Raw genomic sequence first — 18334 nt, 5'->3', positions numbered from 1 at the left:
CCACACAGCTGGCAAGCCTGAGCCACAGCCCGCTGCACTGTTTCCGCTCTGGGTTCTTGTGAGTTACTTTTTTAGGTTGTGGTTTGGTGAAAGGAACCAACACAGTAACGATTTTCCCCAGAAGCCACGGAATAATTCTTTTTGGCGTGTTTTCACCTTCCCGCTGGCTGTTTGGTTTGGGAGCAGTTGTGGAGAGCAGAGGATGTAATCAGTGCTGCACAGGGGCAGGCGTGTGCCCAAGCTCCTCATGCCCCGTCCTGCTCGTGGACAGTGTGCCCTCGGCGTGGACAGTACCGCTGGGCCAGCCTCACACGCCCCTCCCCAGCCCTGGAGTAGCAGCTGTCATGTTGTGGGTGTCCTTTGAGCTTGAGGTGGAGTGGAAGAGTGTCCCCGCTGAGCTGGAAGACCTCCTGTTTTTGGTGACCCCAACTGGGCTTTCAGCCTCTAGCAACTTCATGACCCAACCCTGCCTTTTTCTTCATCCCCACCATCTGCTAGTCCCTGAAGCCTTTAACCAAACCGGAGTGGGTTCAGAAAGCCTTCTCCTGGCAATTTAGGGCAGCAGGACAAGGGCTACCTTGTGTCCAGCTCTATTGGTCTCCTGGTACTGAAAGGTGTGTCCAAATAGAGTTGATTAGCCCCTGCCTGCCCTGCCGAGGGCTGAAGCCAGGGGGAGGTTGGTGGGATGTGCTGGGGTGGGAGGGCGGGTGGGGTCCTCAAAGAGCTAGGTGAGGAGGGGCGGGGTCCGGCGAGGCGAGACCCGGGCGCCCGCACCCATGTAGGGCGGTCAGGGGCCGGGCCCTGACGGGTAGTGGCTTTGGTGCCCACCTGGCCCCTGCAGTATTTATTGCTAAATTATTGTCCAGGAGGGGCGGCGCTGGGCCTGGCCCCCCGGGTATTTATTGCTGTACATAGTGTATGTTTGTGATATATAAGGTTTTCTTTATTTTGTATATGATCAATAAACGCCTTTTAAAGAGACCTGCAGGTGCTTCTCTGGGGCGAGGCGGAAGGGGCGGGGCGGCGGAAGCGGCCTGGCCCGCCGGGCGTGCGCATGCGCGGCGCGGCTGTCGGCGAAGCGGAAGCGGAAGCCGGAAGCGCGGTCCCGGGAGCGATGGCAGCCGGCGGTCTGAGCCGCTCCGAGCGCAAGGCGGCCGAGCGGGTTCGGAGGCTGCGGGAGGAGCAGCAGCGGGAGCGCCTCCGCCAGGTAGGCTGCCGCCGCCCCCGGGCCCGCGCCCGCCCGCGCCGCCGCTCACGCCCGCCCCGCCCGCAGGTGTCTCGCATCCTGAGGAAGGCAGCGGCCGAGCGCAGCGCCGAGGAGGGCCGGCTGCTGGCCGAGAGCGAGGACCTGGTGACCGAGCTGCAGGGCCGGAGTCGGCGGCGCGAGGGCCTCAAGCGGCGGCAGGAGGAGGCGAGTCCGCGCGGCGGCGGCGGCGGCGGCGGGCGGTGGAGGGGTCGAGGGGCGGGCGAGGTGACCGGCCCCGGATCCCAGCAGGTGTGCGATGACCCGGAGGAGCTGCGGAGGAAAGTCCTGGAGTTGGCCAGCGCCGTCCGGAACGCTAAATACTTGGTGGTGTACACCGGCGCGGGCATTAGCACGGTAGGGAGGGGTGGGGCGGGCGTGGGGCGCCCCCTCCTGGGAGACTGGCCCGGGGCAGGACAGTGCTTGTTAAGGCGATGAGAAGGTGCGATGAGAAACGATTCGCTTGAAACTTAACTAAGGCAAAGACACCAAAAACTCTTGATCTCTGTTACAAAGACAAGAAGGAGAGGGCAGTATAGCTACTGCCTGCTGGCACCGCCTCTCAGAGTTAGGGAGGCTCGATGGCCCAAGTTGTGTGGGCAGAGCTGAGCCCAGACCAGCTCCTGATACTGCACACATTGTGCTCTCCCCACCCGGGAGGAAGATAAGTAGAAAGCAAGACAGTGGGATTCAGAGCACACTGCGTGAAGAAGGGCAATGCGCTGGGTCTGAGAAGCTTGACTGACCAGCTGTCCTGGGCTCTGGGATATGACTGGCTTGGCGAGCGTGACTGCCACATCATCCCACAGTCCCATAGGTGAGCAGGAGTGCTAGGCATGTTTGGGCCCGGCAGAGAACACTGAATGTTAGATGACAGTCAGACGTTTGAGTAAATAAATAATGCAAAGCTGATTGTGTGGGACCAGAAATCTAGACGTCTACAGGCTGGGCCGAGGATCAAAGGTGGGCTTGTTGCAAGAGTTTTCCTGAGTCGGGGCCTGGACGGGGGTAAGATTTACAAGTGAAGGTATGTGTGAGGCCCCCCAAGAAGGTAGCAAGGGCCTAGTAGCAAGAAGGTGTAAGGTGAGTTTGCGGCTCTTAACTTACAAACACCTGGAGCCTGAGCATCTGGGGCCCCTCCCTCTATAGCCACATGGAAAAACTCACTTGTGACTCTTTGACACCAGTGATGTCACCTCTCACAAAGCTTCCAGTGGCAACTGAAAGCCACACGTGGCTCATCAGTTTGATCTTTTAGCATCTGAGTGACGCTCGACTGTTGCACTCTTGAACGTGACAGTCGGAATCAGTGGTCAGGGCGGGCGTTCCCTGAGCTTAGTAGTGGTGAGGAGCCAGGGCTTCCCCAGAAGGGGCATAAGACCCTTGGATCCTGGATGCTTTCTGCTTTCTTCTTTCAGGATCAGTTTGTTTCACTGGACGGGAAACTTGGGCAATTAGATGTTTACCTCGTCTGCAGAGATTATCTGCAGAGATTGTTAAGGTGAAATGTGAGTTATCCAGAGCTTCAGGATAAAATAATTTGGACAAACAGGAGTGCTCCCACCCGGGGGCTGACCACTGGTAGTATTTTGTTGTGTGTATGGTGCTAGGGATTGAACGCAGGGACATTTTACCCCTGAGGTACACCCCCAGCCCTAATTTACTTTCTTTCTTTCTCTCTCTCTTTTTTTTTTTTTTTTTTGCAGTGCTAGGGATGGAAGCCAGGGGCATTCTATTTCCTAGTTCCACCCCAGCCCTATTTCTTATACTTTATTTTGAAACAGGGTCTCACTGAGTTATAAAAGGCCTCACTAAGTAGCTGAGGCTGTCCATGAACCTCAGATCCTCCTGTCTCAGCCTCCCAAATGCTGGGATTACAAGCATGTGCCACACCTGGCTAATTTTTTTTGGGGGGGATGGGGATGGAACCCAGGGGCATTTGACCTCCAAGCTACACCTCCTGCCCTATTTTTTGTTTCTTCTTCTTCTTCTTCTTCTTCTTCTTCTTCTTCTTCTTCTTTTTTTTTGGTTTGGAAACAGGGTCTCACTAAGTAGCTGAGGCTGGCTTCAAACCTGCGTGATCCTCCTGTCTCAGCCTCCCAAACGTGGGGATTACAAGCATGTGCCACCTCGCCTGGCGTTTTATTCTTTATTTTGAAACAGGGTCTCACTAAGTTGCAAAGGGCCTCACTAAGTAGCTGAGGCTGTCTTCAAACTGCGATCCTCCGGTCTCAGCCTCCTGAATGCTGGGATTACAAGCGTGCGCCACCACGCCCGGCTAGTTTTTCATTTTTTGAAATAGAATCTCATTAAGTTGCGAAGGGCCTCATTAAATTGCTTTGTGTGGCTGCAAACCTGCAATCCTCCTATCTCAGCCCTCCACCCCAAGTATTAGGACCATAGGCCTGTGCCACCGTGCCTGGCTGGTTTGCGCAGTGGGCATGGCCCTGGGGAAGCAGATGAACCTGGCCAGCGTCCCATGCAAGTGTGGATGATCAGCACGGCCCTGTAGTCTAGGCTGTACTCGTTGGTAGAGAGGCTCCCAGAGGAGGGCAGGTCTTCCTGGAACCTAGAAGGATGAGCTCTGCCAGGCAGAAAGGGGAAGTCCAGGTAGAGGCAAGGAGCCGAACTAGGGCACACTCCACCGGGGCCAGGCAGGTCAGTTGCGGAGGGAAGCGAGGCCAGTGTGGGGGCCAGCCAGGAGTGTGGCCTATTCATTTTGGAGAATTTAGCTGCAGTGATGCCCTTTTACTGGGCTTATTTTTCTTCTGAATGTGCAGGCAGCCTCTATCCCGGATTACCGGGGCCCTAATGGAGTGTGGACCCTGCTTCAGAAAGGGAGAAGTGTGAGGTGAGCAGCCACGTGCGGTGTTCCCCCGTGGTGTGCGCGGCCCCAGGGGCCTCTGCAGCTCCCTCACCTCCGCCCTCCCTCCCTCCCGCCCGGCAGTGCTGCTGACCTGAGTGAGGCTGAGCCCACCCTGACGCACATGAGCATCGCCCGTTTGCACGAGCAAAAGCTGGTAAGGAAGAGCCCGCGGGACCAGCACACCTACTGGGGCCCAGAGCTGCACCATGGTGCCCCTCTCTGCCAGGGGACCCAGTAATGGGCACTCCAGCAGGTCAGACTCCTGTTTGGCCCTGCTGCGCTTCCTCTCCTGGAGAAAGGGCACCCCCTACCCTGAACTCTGGCTCCAGGGCCGGGCTCCATCTCCCTTCAGCTGCTCTTGCGTTGCTCCAGGAGCCTCGAAAGCCCACTGAGGCACGAGGGGGCGTGTCAGAAACTTCCAGGACTCTGCCGAGCACCTGCAACCCAGTGGGGAAAGAGTAGCTCTTGCCTGGGCTTGGGACGAGCCGGGAGGTGTGGGTCTGGAGCAGAGTCGCCACGTTTGCGCTCAGCAGAGCCCCAGGTTTCTTGGATTATGTAGATATCAGCCCTCCCGAATCTCGGTGGGGTGCACTTGCCGCCCCAGGCTTTCTGGTGGGTCACAGTTGCCCCTGGTCTTGGGAGCGCTTGGCCAGGGTGGGCTCAGGACAGTTTTGCTGCCTGCAGCACTTCCGCCACATGCCTGCTGACCGCTGCCACGTCCCGCCTTCAGGTGCAGCACGTGGTGTCTCAGAACTGCGACGGGCTCCACCTTCGGAGCGGGCTGCCACGCACGGCCATCTCAGAGCTCCACGGGAACATGTACATCGAAGTGAGCGCCCCCGAGGGGACCCGGGGCTGGGGGGCAGGCAGGTCCCGCTCACTGCGCCCTCTCCTCCTCAGGTCTGCACCTCCTGCGTCCCCAACAGGGAATACGTACGTGTGTTCGACGTGACGGAGCGAACCGCCCTCCACCGACACCAGACAGGCCGGACCTGCCACAAGTGTGGGACGCAGCTCCGGGACACCATTGTGCACTTTGGGGAGAGGGGGACACTGGGGCAGCCTCTGAACTGGGAGGCTGCAACAGAGGCTGCCAGCAAAGCAGACACGATCCTGTGTTTAGGGTCCAGCCTGAAGGTACGCACCGCCGCCACTGGGCTCCACGGAGCGAGCACGTTACCGCCCTGCCTGTGAGGCCAGCAGGCGGCATTACACAGGCTTCTCAGCCTCGTTCTCTCTGTGTGTGTTGTGTATCTGTGTCCTCAGGTTCTAAAGAAGTATCCCCGCCTCTGGTGCATGACCAAGCCCCCCAGCCGGCGGCCCAAGCTCTACATTGTGAACTTGCAGGTAACTGGGCCTCAGATCTGAAGAGCCAGAGAGACGTGCCACGCGCACGCACCTGGAGTCCTCAGGGACCACGAGGGCACCACATGGGCTGCCCCTGCAGGGTCGAGGCTGGCGGGCAGCTGGGAAGGCGTGGGTTATCCTCACTCACTTTTCTTATTTTCAGTGGACCCCGAAGGATGACTGGGCTGCCCTGAAGCTTCATGGGAAGTGTGATGACGTCATGCAGCTCCTCATGGATGAGCTGGGCCTGGCGATCCCCCTCTACGACAGGTGAGCGGGCGCGTCTGCGTCGCCCTCACGTCCCTGCCCCTGTGCTCCTGGGCGCTGAGCGTGGAGGAAACTCTGAGGCGCTGTGAGTACTGCAGGAGCCGTGACGGAGGCGTGCGGTGGCCTCCAGGGGGACGTGGCTGAGCCGAGACCTCACATGCACACACTTCTGTCCCGGCTGGTGCGGTACCCAGAACCCTGTGGGAGAGGGTAGTGGACAGTGTGCTCCTTCCTGACGTCACCTGTTCACCTCTCAGACAAACCTGGACGGAAAGGGTCACGAGGGGATGAGGACCTGGCTACTCTGTCTAAACAGCACCTCTGTGTCCTTGGTTTTGGGAGTTGGCATATTTGGGGGAAGCTTAAACTGTGCCTTAATACGGAATCTGTGATAATTTAGACTTGGTGTATGTATTGAGTTAAAAGTTTACACTTTCTTTCTCTGTGAATTTTCAGGGTCTTATAGGGGAAATCAATAACTTCTTTTAATCAAAGGGTTCAAGAAATTAAGGATCCCTTCACCTCTGGGCCTGGCAATTCTTGTATGTTATGTTTGTGGTGTTCTGTGATGTGGGCCTATCGTGTCCTGTATTTTGTTTTTAACATTAACTTAGCTCATTTTCTTTATCAGTGCTTATCTGTATCTTACGTTTACAATATGTGGTTCTACATCTCAATCAGACACATATACGCCGCTTCCCCTAGTCAGCTGGCCTCCCTCCATCCCCGCTGTGCAGCCTGGGAAGGGGGAGAGGGTCTGGTCCATCTGCCCTGGCTCTTACCAGTGAGAGGTGGGGCCCAGAGTGGCTAGTGACTCCTCCTGGAGACAGAGGCCCCACCCCCGCTATTGCCACCCACCTGTGCGCACCCCTAGATACCGAGAGGAGATGCTTGAGGTCAAAGGCCAGCTAGGGTGGGCGCTGGCCTTCGCGTTGCCCCCAGGGAGATGGCCTCTCTTGTGCTTCCTCTGTGGCTTGGTAATGAGGTTCAGACGCAGGGAGGGGAGGTGGGCAGGAGGCGGTGACTCCCCAGACAGCTTCCCTGAGCTGGGGCGGGTTGTGCCCACGGGAGTCCCCAGGCCCTCCTGACGCAGCTTTCCCTTTTTGGTAGGCGGCAAGATCCCATCTTCTCCTTGGCGACGCCCCTGCGTGCTGGCGAAGAGACTAGCCACAGTCGGAGGGCGCTGTGCAGAAGCAGAGAGGAGGGCTCTGGAGACTGCGGCGCGCCGCTGACCTCAGCCGCCACCCTCGGGGGCTGGTTTGGCAGGGGCTGCGCCAAACGTGCAAAAAGGAAGAAAGCCACATAGCCCGGTTGATGAACAATTGACACTTTGCAGATGGCTGGACCTCTTGTTCAGGGCAGTGTCACCGTGAAGGCCAGGCTGCCCCGCGGGGTCCAGTGGGAAGAACTCCTTGGGTGATGTCACCGTGTTTTAGCCATGTGTCCTGGTGGGAAGCCCTTTGCACTTCGATGACCCCCCCTATGGGCTTGACCCACGAGGACACCCCTCCACCTCCATACCAGAGTGGGCAGCAGGGCCCTCTGTGAGGATGGAGCCGGCGGCTGCCTTTACCTCCCTACCAGGCTGGTCTCAGGGCCTCCCCATTTCCACTTCTTACTAAGAAGTTCACTTTATAGAGCTCTTTTCTGTGCTGGGTGTGCCACAAAGGGGCGGTTGTGAGCCGTGGCTCCCAGCAGACCTTATTAAACACTTCTGTGCAGTTTTGTGTCCTGGTGGTTGCTCTTCCGCTCATCGCTGGGTGCCCGCCCCCAGGCTCCTGGACGCGGTGCTCCTGGTTGGCATGGTCTCCTGATGACTCACTCAGGCAGCAGCGGCTGAGGGTGCCGCGGTCCCTCTGTCAGGTGCGCAGCTGGGCACCTAGGCCGGGCGGGGCCGGAGGGCGAGGCCCGGGCGGAGAGCGCACGCCATTGGCTGCGTGGCCGGGGGGCGGGGCTGGGGTGGGTGATGCAAGCCATTGGTCGGGCGGGGCAGAGATGAGAAGGCGTCCGCCATTGGCCGCGCGCTGCGGGGGGAGGGGCGGGGCCCGGGGCTGGCGGCGCACGTCATTGGTCACACGCGGCGGGTGAGGCCCGCGTGACGCGCGCTCAGGGCGGGGCGGCGGCGCTCGGAGTGGCCGGAGCCCCTGCGGTTCGGCTGTAGCGGGGCCATGATCCGGAACGGGCACGGGACGGTGGGCAGCGCCGACGCCCCGGGCCCGGCGGGCAGGCGCGCGGTGCGGGTGTGGTGCGACGGCTGGTGAGTGGGCGCGGCGGCGGGCGGCGTCCTCCGGGGTCCGCGGCGGCCGTTGCCGGGCGGCCTGGCGGCCTGCCCCCGGGACGCGCTCCGCGGCGGGCCTGCCGGGCCTGGCCGGCCCCGGGCTCTGCGCCGCTCGAGGCCAGGCTGACGGCCGCGCATTTCGAGGTTAGGCGCGGGTGCATGGCGGGCCCTTCCCCCGGACCAGGGCGCCCGGCGGGGCTTGCCCGGGCCAGCCCCACGGCGCAGAGGCCCCGGCGCGGCCACCCGAAAGGCCGTGGGCTGTCCTTACCGTGCCTCCGTGGAAGTGCCGGTCGCCCCTGAAATGCGAGGAGTGACCAGGCAGGCGAGGGCAGCTTTGAGGAAAGTTGGGGCTGTCAACAAGTCCGAGACGAAGAGCTTTCGGTGGTATTGCTGCCCTCGGCGCTTTCACCTGCCACACCTGATGGAAGTGGGAGGAGCGCTGGCCGCCCAGCCGGGGCTCCCTGGAGAATGGAAAAGGACCAAGTAGGACCTTGTGCCTTTTTATTTATTTATTTTATTTTTTGCGGTCCTAGGGATGGAACCCAGGGACGTTTACCTCCGAGCTACACCCCCAGCCCGATTTTTTCATTCTTTATTTTGAAACACGGTCTCACTCAGTTGCAAAGGGCCTCACTAAGTAGCTGAGGGTGTCCACGAACCAGCGATCTTCCTACCTCAGCTTCCCAAGTACTGGGATTACAAGCGTGCACTACCACACCCTGCTCCCTTGTGCTCTTTTGCACAGGAGTCACCTTTCACCTTGGGGAGAAAGAACAGAGCCTCGTGTTGGTGGACTCTGACCTTGGCCCTAGCCAGGAACCTGCTCCCGCAGGCTGCAGGCCATAGTACCTGGACCCAGCACCACCCTCCTCCCCTGTTGTGTTTCCCCGACCCAGCCTCTGGGTCCCTCCTGCCCAGCTGGTGCAGCAGGCACATGGGCTGGCCAGACTTGACCCTGGCCTGAGCCCTGTGACCCCACCCCGCTGTCTGGCAGTGCTTTCTGCACTGCTGTGGGAGTGGAGTTGGCTCTGCTGGGGGGAGACGGGTCACCCAGTGACACCGCACCTCAGGAGGGGGTGGGGATCTTTGGAAGGAAGCAGAGCCCAGGGCTCTGCACTAAGTCACAGAAAGGAGAGGGCTGCCCTCTGTACACAGGAGCACCAGAGCCCAGCACGTTGCAGGGTGCTGCGTAGCCTTAGCACTCGGAGCCAGAGCAGGATTTGAGGGTAAGAGCTCCAGACCAGGTGACGTGACAGGCAGCTATTCACCCAGAGAGCTAAGCCAGTCGGTGGGGGAGGAAACAGGATCCCCAGAGCCAGTGATTCCCAGGCTGCTTTGAATTTTTGCTTGTATTTGCTGCAAGAATCGTCCACGTGTTCCGGAGCATTACAGGACTCAGCCTTTACCTAGAATTAAAGTTAGAAGCGACTGACCGAAGCAGGTTGTATTTGGAGAAGAGAGGCGAAGGGGCAGGGAAGGGAGCATCCAAGGAACAGGGTGCAGCCACCCATGGGCTAGTGTGACCTGGGCCATGCCCTGTGTGCGCCATCCCTGCTCCATCTGGCTCTGATGGGTCCTGCCCACAGGCCCAGGACCCAGGTGTGTGGACAGCTGAGTGCTCGCTCACCTTTCCTCTGAAAGCCCAATTCCCTCCACATGCTGGGAAGCAGTACCCAGCGGTGGCTTCTCGGAGAAGCCAAGTGGCGCTCCCCTCCCCCACGACCCGAGTCCCTGCCCTCCTCAGTATGGGCCTCACTGCTCTGTCTGTCCCACAGCTATGACATGGTGCATTATGGCCACTCCAACCAGCTGCGCCAGGCACGGGCCATGGGCGACTACCTCATCGTGGGGGTGCACACTGATGGTAAGGTGCACGCCACAGCCCGCCCACCACCCACGGCTCTGGGGGTGGCTTGACTGCCTGCAGCCTGTGGGCCCCAGGGGGATGGGCAGGCCGCTGTCCCTCAGGGAGCACAGCTGTGAGTGAGAGGGCGTAGGAAGCTCCACCTGACAGGCAGGCTGACCCAGGAGCGGAGTCGCCACCGGGCTGGCCCTGTCTTCTCCCCTGGCCTGACCTGCTACCCAGCGCTCTTCCTGCGTACCTGTGCTACCAGAGCTCAGTGCCGCGGCCGCCTCATGTGGCCTACCCCACAGGGCTGCCCACCGCCGCCACCTGTGTGCGCGGGGCTAGCGAGAGGGCCGGGCAAGCCGAGGGCACCTGTCTCATCCTTACCACTTCTCTCCGGCCACAGAGGAGATTGCCAAGCACAAGGGGCCCCCGGTGTTTACCCAGGAGGAAAGGTACAAGATGGTTCGTGCCATCAAGTGGGTGGACGAGGTGGTGCCCTCAGCCCCCTACGTCACCACGCTGGAGACTCTGGACAAGTACAACTGCGACTTCTGTGTTCATGGCAGTGAGTGGGCGGCCCGGCAACTGGAGGCAGGGCTCGGCAGGTGGGGATTAAGAGGGTCCTGGCCCCAGGGACTTGAGGCGAGGGTCGCTTCTGTTCATGTCACCCTAGACGACATCACCCTGACAGTAGATGGCCGAGACACCTATGAGGAGGTGAAGCAGGCTGGGCGGTACAGGTGAGTCCCCTGCTGGCCTGCCACAGGGCCGGGAGGGCATGGACCCGGTGGGCTTCCCCGCGCGGCACCCTGGGGCTTCAGAGAAGCGCTACTTTGCAAGGATGGCGGCCTTCTTTATTGTAGCTGGGTCAGAGTAGTGTGGCCGGTGCCCCGCTTGCCTTTATCCTAATTGCTTTAATTAAGAGAGCCAGCCATGGCGAGTGGTTCCTGCATGGGATGGTGTGGCCTGGGGTTCCCTTGGCAGAGAATGCAGTGGGGGTAGGGGGTGGGCGTGAGGGAGGCCAGAGGACAGGATGGCAGAATGCAGGCCAGAACAGCTGTCTGCACCCAAGCCCCGCCTGCCTGCTCCCAGCACTCCTTGAGTGGAGCTCAGTGATGGCTCTGCTGGCTCCTATGGCTTCCTTATCTGATAAAGCACAGTGCTGCCGGGCATGGTGGCGCACACTCATAATCCCAGCATTCGGGAGGCTGAGACAGGAGCATCGCGGTTCACAGCCAGCCTCAGCTACTTAGTGAGGCTCTTTGCAACTTAGTGAGGCCCTGTTTCAAAATAAAGAATAAAAGGTAGGACTGGGGGTGGAGCTCGGAGGTAGAATGCCCCTGTACCACCAAAAAAAAAGGCAGCACAGCGCTCTGCCTGCGCTCTGCCTGGGCTTTCCGTTGTGCCTGGGCATGGGGCAGGGCCAGGGCTATGTCCTCTGCTGGGGCCTCCTGTAGAGAGGGCTCCCAGAGGTGACCAGGACGAGAACTGCCCCACCCCTCTGCCCCCAGAGAGTGCAAGCGCACGCAAGGCGTGTCTACCACAGACCTCGTGGGCCGCATGTTGCTGGTGACCAAGGCCCATCACAGCAGCCAGGTGAGGGGCCGGCCTGGGGCCGCCGGGAGGGAGGGCGCCCCAGCCCCCACGCCGTCCTGCCTGCGGTCCTCCCGCCCCTCAGGCTGGGGCAGCACCCTGCCGGGTCCTGGAGGCCAAGACCCTCACCCCTGTCCCCGCAGGAGTTGTCCTCAGAATACCGGGAGTACGCGGACAGTTTTGGCAAGGTGAGCGTGCAGGGGCCTCGGCTCCCCTGGGAGGGGCTGGTGTCAGCCGCTCCTTACCCCCAGGCCTGGGAGGGAGGACAGGCAGCAGGTGGCACTGGGCTGCCAGTCGCAGCGGCCACGCTTGGAGGAGGAGCAAGGACTGGCCACTGACGGGCGACCTAACCGAGCGGCCTGGCCCTCTCTCCCTTTGTAGCCCCCTCACCCGACACCTGCCGGGGACACGCTTTCCTCAGAAGGCTCCTCCCAGGTGACCAGCTGGTGGCCTAAGGGTGCCGGGTCCCGAGGGCTATGTCCACAGGCTACTGCCTCTGCGCCTCCTCCAGTGTCGGGGTCACGAGGCTGAGCTGGTGCTGGCCGAGTGGCCCTGCCTGGCCTGCTGCAGGGGCCTGCCTGGATGCAGCCCCCGCTGGGCCGCTGGGTTGCCGGCCGGCTGCAAGGTGTGTTGGGGGGGCAGTTGTGCAGTCCTGATCTGGGGGCCCCTGCTCCTGATCTCGCCACCCCTCACCTGTGGTAGGCAGCCCAGGGCTCAGGAGAGTGGCCTAGGGACGCCTGGGCAAGGGATACACCTGAGAGGCCTCTGCTCTGACCAGCCCCCTCTCTTGACTGACAGTGTCCTAGGGGGCGGAACCCCTGGACAGGGGTGTCCCAGTTTCTACAGACATCTCAGAAGATCATCCAGTTTGCTTCTGGAAAGGAGCCCCAGCCAGGGGAGACCGTTATCTACGTAGCCGGCGCCTTTGACCTCTTCCGTATCCTCCACGCCTCTGCTGTGTCACCCCATACTGCCAGGCGGGGCTGGAGCCAAAGGCCTTGGCTCTGGGCTGGGCTAGGCTGGGCTGCATGGCTGCCCTGGGCAGGGAGAGGGGCAGCCAGGCCGGGGAGTACGCTGTAGAACCCTGCCCTCTGGCCCGGCACTGCCCCTTAACGCCGTGCAGACATCGGACACGTGGACTTCCTGGAGAAGGTGCACAGGCTGGCAGACAGGCCCTACGTCATTGTCGGCCTCCACTTTGACCAGGTCTCTGCCCCCACTCGCTCCCCAGGCTCCGGGCAGCTTCAGGGCTGCGGGGGCCCCGAGGGCTCCGGGGTTGGTGTTGGCCACACGTGGCTCTGAGCAACAAGGCTCCAGGTGCCGATGAAGGCGAAGGAGGTCCTCTGAGGCCTTCCAGGAAGGGGGTGCCCTTCCCAGCTTCTGCCCACAAGGGACAGTGTGAGGGAGGACCTCCCGTCCACCTGCTCAGCCGCCCCGCTCTGGCCTTAGGAGGTCAACCGCTACAAGGGCAAGAACTACCCCATCATGAACCTGCATGAGCGGACCCTGAGCGTGCTAGCCTGCCGGGTAAGCGGGGCTCACTGGCATCGCCTGCCCGAAGCCTCCCCTGAGCCGGCGCAGGGGTGGGTGGGAGGCAGGGGCACCCTGGTGCTGATGAGCCCGCCGTGCTGGCTCCCTTCAGCCTGGGCTCCCTGGGGCTGCTGCCCCCCAACCCCCCACTGACCCCGCTGCTCTGCCTCTCTCCGCAGTACGTGTCTGAGGTGGTGATTGGGGCTCCGTACGCAGTCACGGCAGAGCTCCTGGGTCACTTCAAGGTGAGCGAGCGCGCGGCGCTGCGTGCCCAAGGAAGGGCCAGGGCCAGCTCTCCCCGGCCAGGGCAGCCTCCTGGGAAGGGCTCTTGACTCCTGCTCCCCCTTCAGGTGGACCTGGTGTGCCATGGCAAGACGGAAATTGTGCCCGACAGGGATGGCTCGGACCCCTACCAGGTGGGTTGCACTGGCCCTGTGCGGGCCAGGGTTGTAGGCCCCAGGGCTTCGTCTTGCCTCTGGGGAATAGCCACAGCGATCCTCGCCATCATGACTGGGCCAGGAGGCAGGTGGCCAACAAGCAGGGATGGCTTCAGTGCCCTGTGTGGTCGCCCCGGGCAGGGCAGCTGGGCGGCCTCTGTGGTCACCGGGCCTCGTCTCCCCCACTTCTCGAGGCCTCCAGGAACCCAAGAGAAGAGGCATCTTCTGTCAGGTGGACAGCGGCAGCGACCTCACCACAGACCTCATCGTGCAGAGGATCATCAAGAACAGGTACCCGCCCCCCACCCCAGGGCAGCGGTGGGAGGAGTCCCCGGCCCAGCTCACCCTGGCCCGCCCCCAGGCTGGAGTACGAGGCCCGGAACCAGAAGAAGGAAGCCCAGGAGCTGGCCTTCCTGGAGGCCGCAAGGCAGCGGGAGGATGACTAGACTTCTCCCTGGAGGACCCTATGCCAGCGACTCGTCCTGCTCTGCTTCTGCGGCTTGGAGTTTAGCTCCCGGATGTCAGGGAGGCTCGAGCGCCGCCCTCTGGTGGGCGTGTGTGCAGGGCACTGCTCACACCCGCCTGCAAGGGCTGCTGTCTGACAGCAGGCCCCTCAGAGGCACCCTGCAAGTGGTGCCGCCCAGCGGGCTGGATGAGCAGAGGCTCCTGCACTGCGAGGGCTCTTCTCCGTGTGCTCCCTCCACTGGGCTCCAGCTGCTGCTCCCGTCCTGGACTGGACGGCCCTCGCCCGCTGGAGGCTGCACTGCCTACCCACACAGCTTGGGGCCGCGGGGGATGGCTTTGGGAGACTGCGGCCCCAGAGTTATCTCCCAGGCCTGCACCTTGCCCAGCACATCGAGCACTTGTGCCCGACCCCAGGACGCTGTGCTGTCCCATGCCGACCCCAGGACGCTGTGCTGTCCCGTGCCGACCCCAGGACGGTGTGCTGTCCCGTGCCTGACCCCAGGATGGTGTGCTGTCCCGTGCCTGACCCCAGGACGCTGTGCTGTCCCGTGCCGACCCCAGGACGGTGTGCTGTCCCGTGCCCGACCCCAGGACGATGTGCTGTCCTTCCGCCAGCTGGCCTGGCCAGCCCCACACTCTTCCTGGCTGCTTGTTTAGCACCTCGGTGACTGGTGTGGATTTCTTTGATGCAATGAATAAAGGCTGGCAGGAAGCTGTGTCGGGCTCCCAGCCCTGAGGAAGGGCCAGGACACAGCCGGGCCCTCGAGCCCTACGCCTGGGCACGTGCCCACCACGGGGAAGGAGGAGGAGCGAGCCAGAAAGCCGGCACCCCGGCACCTGCAGACGCTATGGCTGGCTGTGCGGGAGGCAGTGATTGGTTGTTTATGTCAGATTCAGAAGTGGAGTTGGGAAAAAAAGTATTTTCCAATTCAGTGCCCCTGTCTCCCCAGTTGCTGGGCCAAGTGGGAGAGAGGGCAGGCTCCCCTAAGGAAGGTGGGCCTGCCTTTTAACCTAGCTGCTTTTGAGGTGTGCTTTACCACCTAGGCAGGGCACTGAGGTGGGGCACACTCACCCAAATTCCAGGACAGCCACCTGCCCTCCCTCCCTCACCCCCTGGCCTGGGCACCCCAGCTTCCAGAGGGGTCCTGAGAGGCTAGTCGGTGCCACAGGATCAGATCCCGGGGCTGCCTGGGAGTTGGCAGGGCCAGCCAGGCATGCCACCCCTGGAGCTGGCTGCTGCCCAGACCTAGGGGCTGTGGCTGGGAGTGGACGCACAGCAGCAGCGGTACACACAGCCTGGGCTCAGGATTTGCCGCCCCAGGGACATGTCCACCTGGCAGGGAGACCCGTACAGCTGGCACCTATGGCACTTGATAGAAGGGGAGCAGGTCCAGCTGGCAAGTGTGCCATGGGGACACCTGGGAGACAGCTCCAGACCTCTGGGACCAGAGCTCAGGCCCCTGCCTCGGCCTGGCCAGAAGGGGCAAGGCACAAGGGGGTGCATCTGGGCTTTCAGCCCAGAGCCCTTGGGTGTCTTGGGTGGGCTAGGGTCCAGCTGAGTGGTGGGCAGGGTGGGGGGTCCTGCCTTCCAGGCAGTGGGGCTGCCTCCCTGTGAAGGGGCCAGGGTACACCTAGAGCTGGTGGCCCGGGGAGGCTGAGCCAAGCTTATGCTCAGCTTGTGCCTGGGTGTGATAGCCTGTGGGTGGCCCAGGCCATCCTGGCACAGTGGCAGCTCGACCTGCAGCCCGGCGGCCTGGCCGAGGAGCCCTCGCTGCCCCTTGGTCACTGGACAGAGTGGCTTTGTTCTCAACCTCAAGGTTTGGGTGGTGAAGCCCAGGATTAGGGTCAGCACAGGGCGCAGGAGGCAGGAGGGCCACCCAAAGGCCGGGGGCTCTGGCTGGTAAGAGGTGGTTCTGGAAGGGGTTCAGGGTCAGGCCAGGCAGGGATCCCTGGGAGGGTGGTGGGGTCACAGTGGCAGGACTTGGGGGTCCTTGTGGGCTGTTTTAGGGCAGCGTGGCAGGAGTTCTGTGCCCAGGGCCTGGAGGAGAGTTGGGCTACACCCCCTACAGAGCAAGGGGGCTCCTGCAGGGACCGTCCCAGTGGGCAACTAGGGGCTCTGGCCACCTGCCCCGAGGGAGGGGGCAGCGAAGGCCAGAAGGGGTGGCCCGGGAAGCCCCCGCCCTGCCCCTCAGGGCCTCCCTCCCGCCGCCGCCCTCACTGCACACCAGCTGGACTCCCTGTATTTATCCATTTACTTCGGATTGGGGGCGGGGCGGCAGGGGCACCCCCGGGCGGGGCAGTGGGCGCCCAGGGCGCCCGGGGGTCGAGTGGGGCTGGGTTTGGGGTCCGGCTCAGGCGCCGCGGCAGTCGGAGGCGCGCAGCGACAGGAAGACGTCCGCCTGGCACTGGAAGGTCCCGGCGCCGTCGGGCAGCCGCTCGCAGCTCTGCAGGTTCGGGGCCACGTCCTGCACGCACAGGGCCTGCGGGGGAGGAGGCTGAGGGCCGCCCGCGCCCGCCCCCCGCCGCCCTCCCGCGCACTCACGAGGGTCTGCAGGCCGGGGCGCGGGGCCGCCCTCCCGCCGGCGGGCCGGGGCCGGGGCTGGGGTCCGACGCCCGACAGCAGCCCCGCGGCGCGGCCCACGGAGAAGTGGCGGGGCCCGGCCGGCGGCTTGAACCACGCCAGGCCGCGCGGCGCGGGCAGCAGGAGCAGCGCCAGGGCCGCGGCCACGAGCGCCGCGCGGGGAGCCATCGGGCCGGGCCGGGCGCCGGCGCCGCGGCCCTTATATCAGGGCGGCGGGCGGGGCCGGCTGACTCAGCCCCTGCTCCGTGCTGGCCGCGGGCGACTTCCCCGCCAGAGGACGGCCATGTCCGCCGACCACCACCCCCGGCGTCGTCGTGGCGGGTGCGCAGGCTGCTGTTCATGGCCACGGTGGCTCGGTGTGCCGGCCCGCTCGGAGGAGGGCGGCCAGACCAAGGCCTGCTGACCCAACAAGACCGGCCGGCTGCCCGCTCATCCTGCAGCTGCCCGAACACTCGAGGGTCTCGCTTGCATGCCAGGGCAGAGGACACGACCAGGGCAGTGCTTGCATGCCAGGGCAGAAGACACACACGACCAGGACAGTGCTGCCCCAGACGGGCCAAGAGTGCTCCGGGAGATGGGCAGCACCAGGATGGCCCCAGGTTGTCTGAGGGGAGCTCAGGCTTTCAGGGTTTGCCGGGCTTCTAGGGGACCTGGCTTCCTGGGGAAGCAAGATCCGGAGAGTCCATATGCAGGAAGGGTGCGTGTGCCCGGGGGATTCCCGAGCTTTGAGTCCAGAGCCCGGGTTTGGTCAGCAGACCAGAGGTGGAGCTGGCTCGCAGCAGGGTCCCAGCTGGAACCCAGAGTGACCAATGGGAGAAGGAAGCACTGTAGGAAAGGTGGTGAGGGAGCCTGGGGCCACAGGCCAAGAGGCGTGCCACAGCAGCTCGCCTGTCATCCCAGGGCAAGGAGGCCGTGGTGGAAGGGCCGCAGGTTCATGGCCAACCTTGGCAACTTAGTGAGGCCCTCTGCAACTTAGGCTGTTTCAAAATAAAATAATGAATTGGTCTGAGGGTGTAGCTCAGAGGTAGAATGCCTCTGGGTTCAATCCCCAGGACCACCAAAAAAAAAAAAAAAAAAAAAAAGGTAAGCCCACAGGGAGATGCTTCAGAGACTGAGTGTGGGGAGCCATCAAGGCTTTCCCCTAGATTAGCGTCTCTGACTCAGCTGACTGTCCTTCGCCCAGAGTCAACAAGGTTTGGGGAGAAGATCAGATGGTGATGGCACGAGGGTACTGATTGCTCTACCTGTAATGTGCGTGCTTTGGATTTGGTCTTTATTGTATTCTGGTGGTGGGAGCACGAGAATGTTGATTGACCTGTAGCTGTGTATAAATACCTCTGGAAAAACAACCCCAGCGTCGGCGCAATAAAGATGAGATTGACCCAGAAGTAGGCGTCGGCCAGGAGTGTCAGCACAATAGAGAATACTGACCCAGGCGTAGTCGTCGACCCGTAGGAAATACTGACCCAGGAACAGGGGTCGGCCAGTAGAGATAGTAGGCTGGCAGATCCCCCATGTTAGAATTAAAAAATTCATTCTCACGCCTCTCTTCAGAACCCGTACTTCTGCCGGCTGGCTCCGGCAACTGAGGGTGCAGAAGTGAGTGCCCTAGGGAAGGCTCCTGGGAGTGGAGGGCAGTAGAGGCGGCAGGGAATGGGAGTCCAGCCAGCATGAAGGTGAAGCCCAGGTCTCAGGGTGGAGCGGATCCCAGTGAGCCTGTCAGCCCCAAACCCAGAGGTCCCATAGTCCAAGAGCCCTAGGCTGAGCTGAGAGCCCTTTTCCTGCCCAGGCTGGCACCAGGGATGTAGACAGCTAAGAGGCTCGGTGCTGTAGATCGCCAAGAGGGCCAGAAAACTTGACTGCATTTGCAGCAGGACC

At 62.3% G+C, this 18334-nt stretch overlaps 3 protein-coding genes across 3 annotated transcripts; 2 read left to right on the top strand and 1 right to left on the bottom strand.

Annotated features, from left to right (window-relative positions):
- Positions 1-1114: 1114 nt before the first annotated feature.
- SIRT7 (sirtuin 7) lies at positions 1115-7029 on the top strand (the record flags this gene model as incomplete). The annotated part of the gene is made up of 9 exons (XM_080714170.1): positions 1115-1207; positions 1274-1600; positions 4024-4094; positions 4191-4263; positions 4840-4938; positions 5010-5246; positions 5376-5456; positions 5620-5726; positions 6834-7029. The coding sequence occupies 9 exons, from the start codon at positions 1115-1117 to the stop codon at positions 7027-7029; spliced, it is 1284 nt and encodes a 427-aa protein (XP_080570296.1).
- An 862-nt stretch (positions 7030-7891) lies between these two features.
- Positions 7892-14532, top strand: PCYT2 (phosphate cytidylyltransferase 2, ethanolamine; the record flags this gene model as incomplete). The annotated part of the gene is made up of 15 exons (XM_080714169.1): positions 7892-7980; positions 9777-9865; positions 10254-10415; positions 10524-10590; positions 11362-11446; positions 11587-11631; positions 11825-11878; positions 12242-12380; positions 12567-12649; positions 12893-12970; positions 13153-13218; positions 13324-13389; positions 13613-13701; positions 13772-13837; positions 14019-14532. 15 exons carry the CDS (start codon positions 7892-7894, stop codon positions 14530-14532), a joined length of 1692 nt encoding a protein of 563 aa, XP_080570295.1.
- A 1694-nt stretch (positions 14533-16226) lies between these two features.
- NPB (neuropeptide B) lies at positions 16227-16624 on the bottom strand (the record flags this gene model as incomplete). The annotated part of the gene is given in 2 exon segments (XM_080713765.1): positions 16227-16357; positions 16360-16624. Coding segments are annotated over 2 exon segments (396 nt in total).
- Positions 16625-18334: the final 1710 nt, after the last annotated feature.

The sequence above is a fragment of the Muscardinus avellanarius genome, assembly GCF_963383645.1.
Source record: "Muscardinus avellanarius genome assembly, chromosome: 16".
In the NCBI taxonomy this organism is placed as follows: domain Eukaryota; kingdom Metazoa; phylum Chordata; class Mammalia; order Rodentia; family Gliridae; genus Muscardinus; species Muscardinus avellanarius.
Note: the sequence above shows the minus strand (reverse complement) of the source record. Positions and strands in the feature narration are given on the sequence as shown.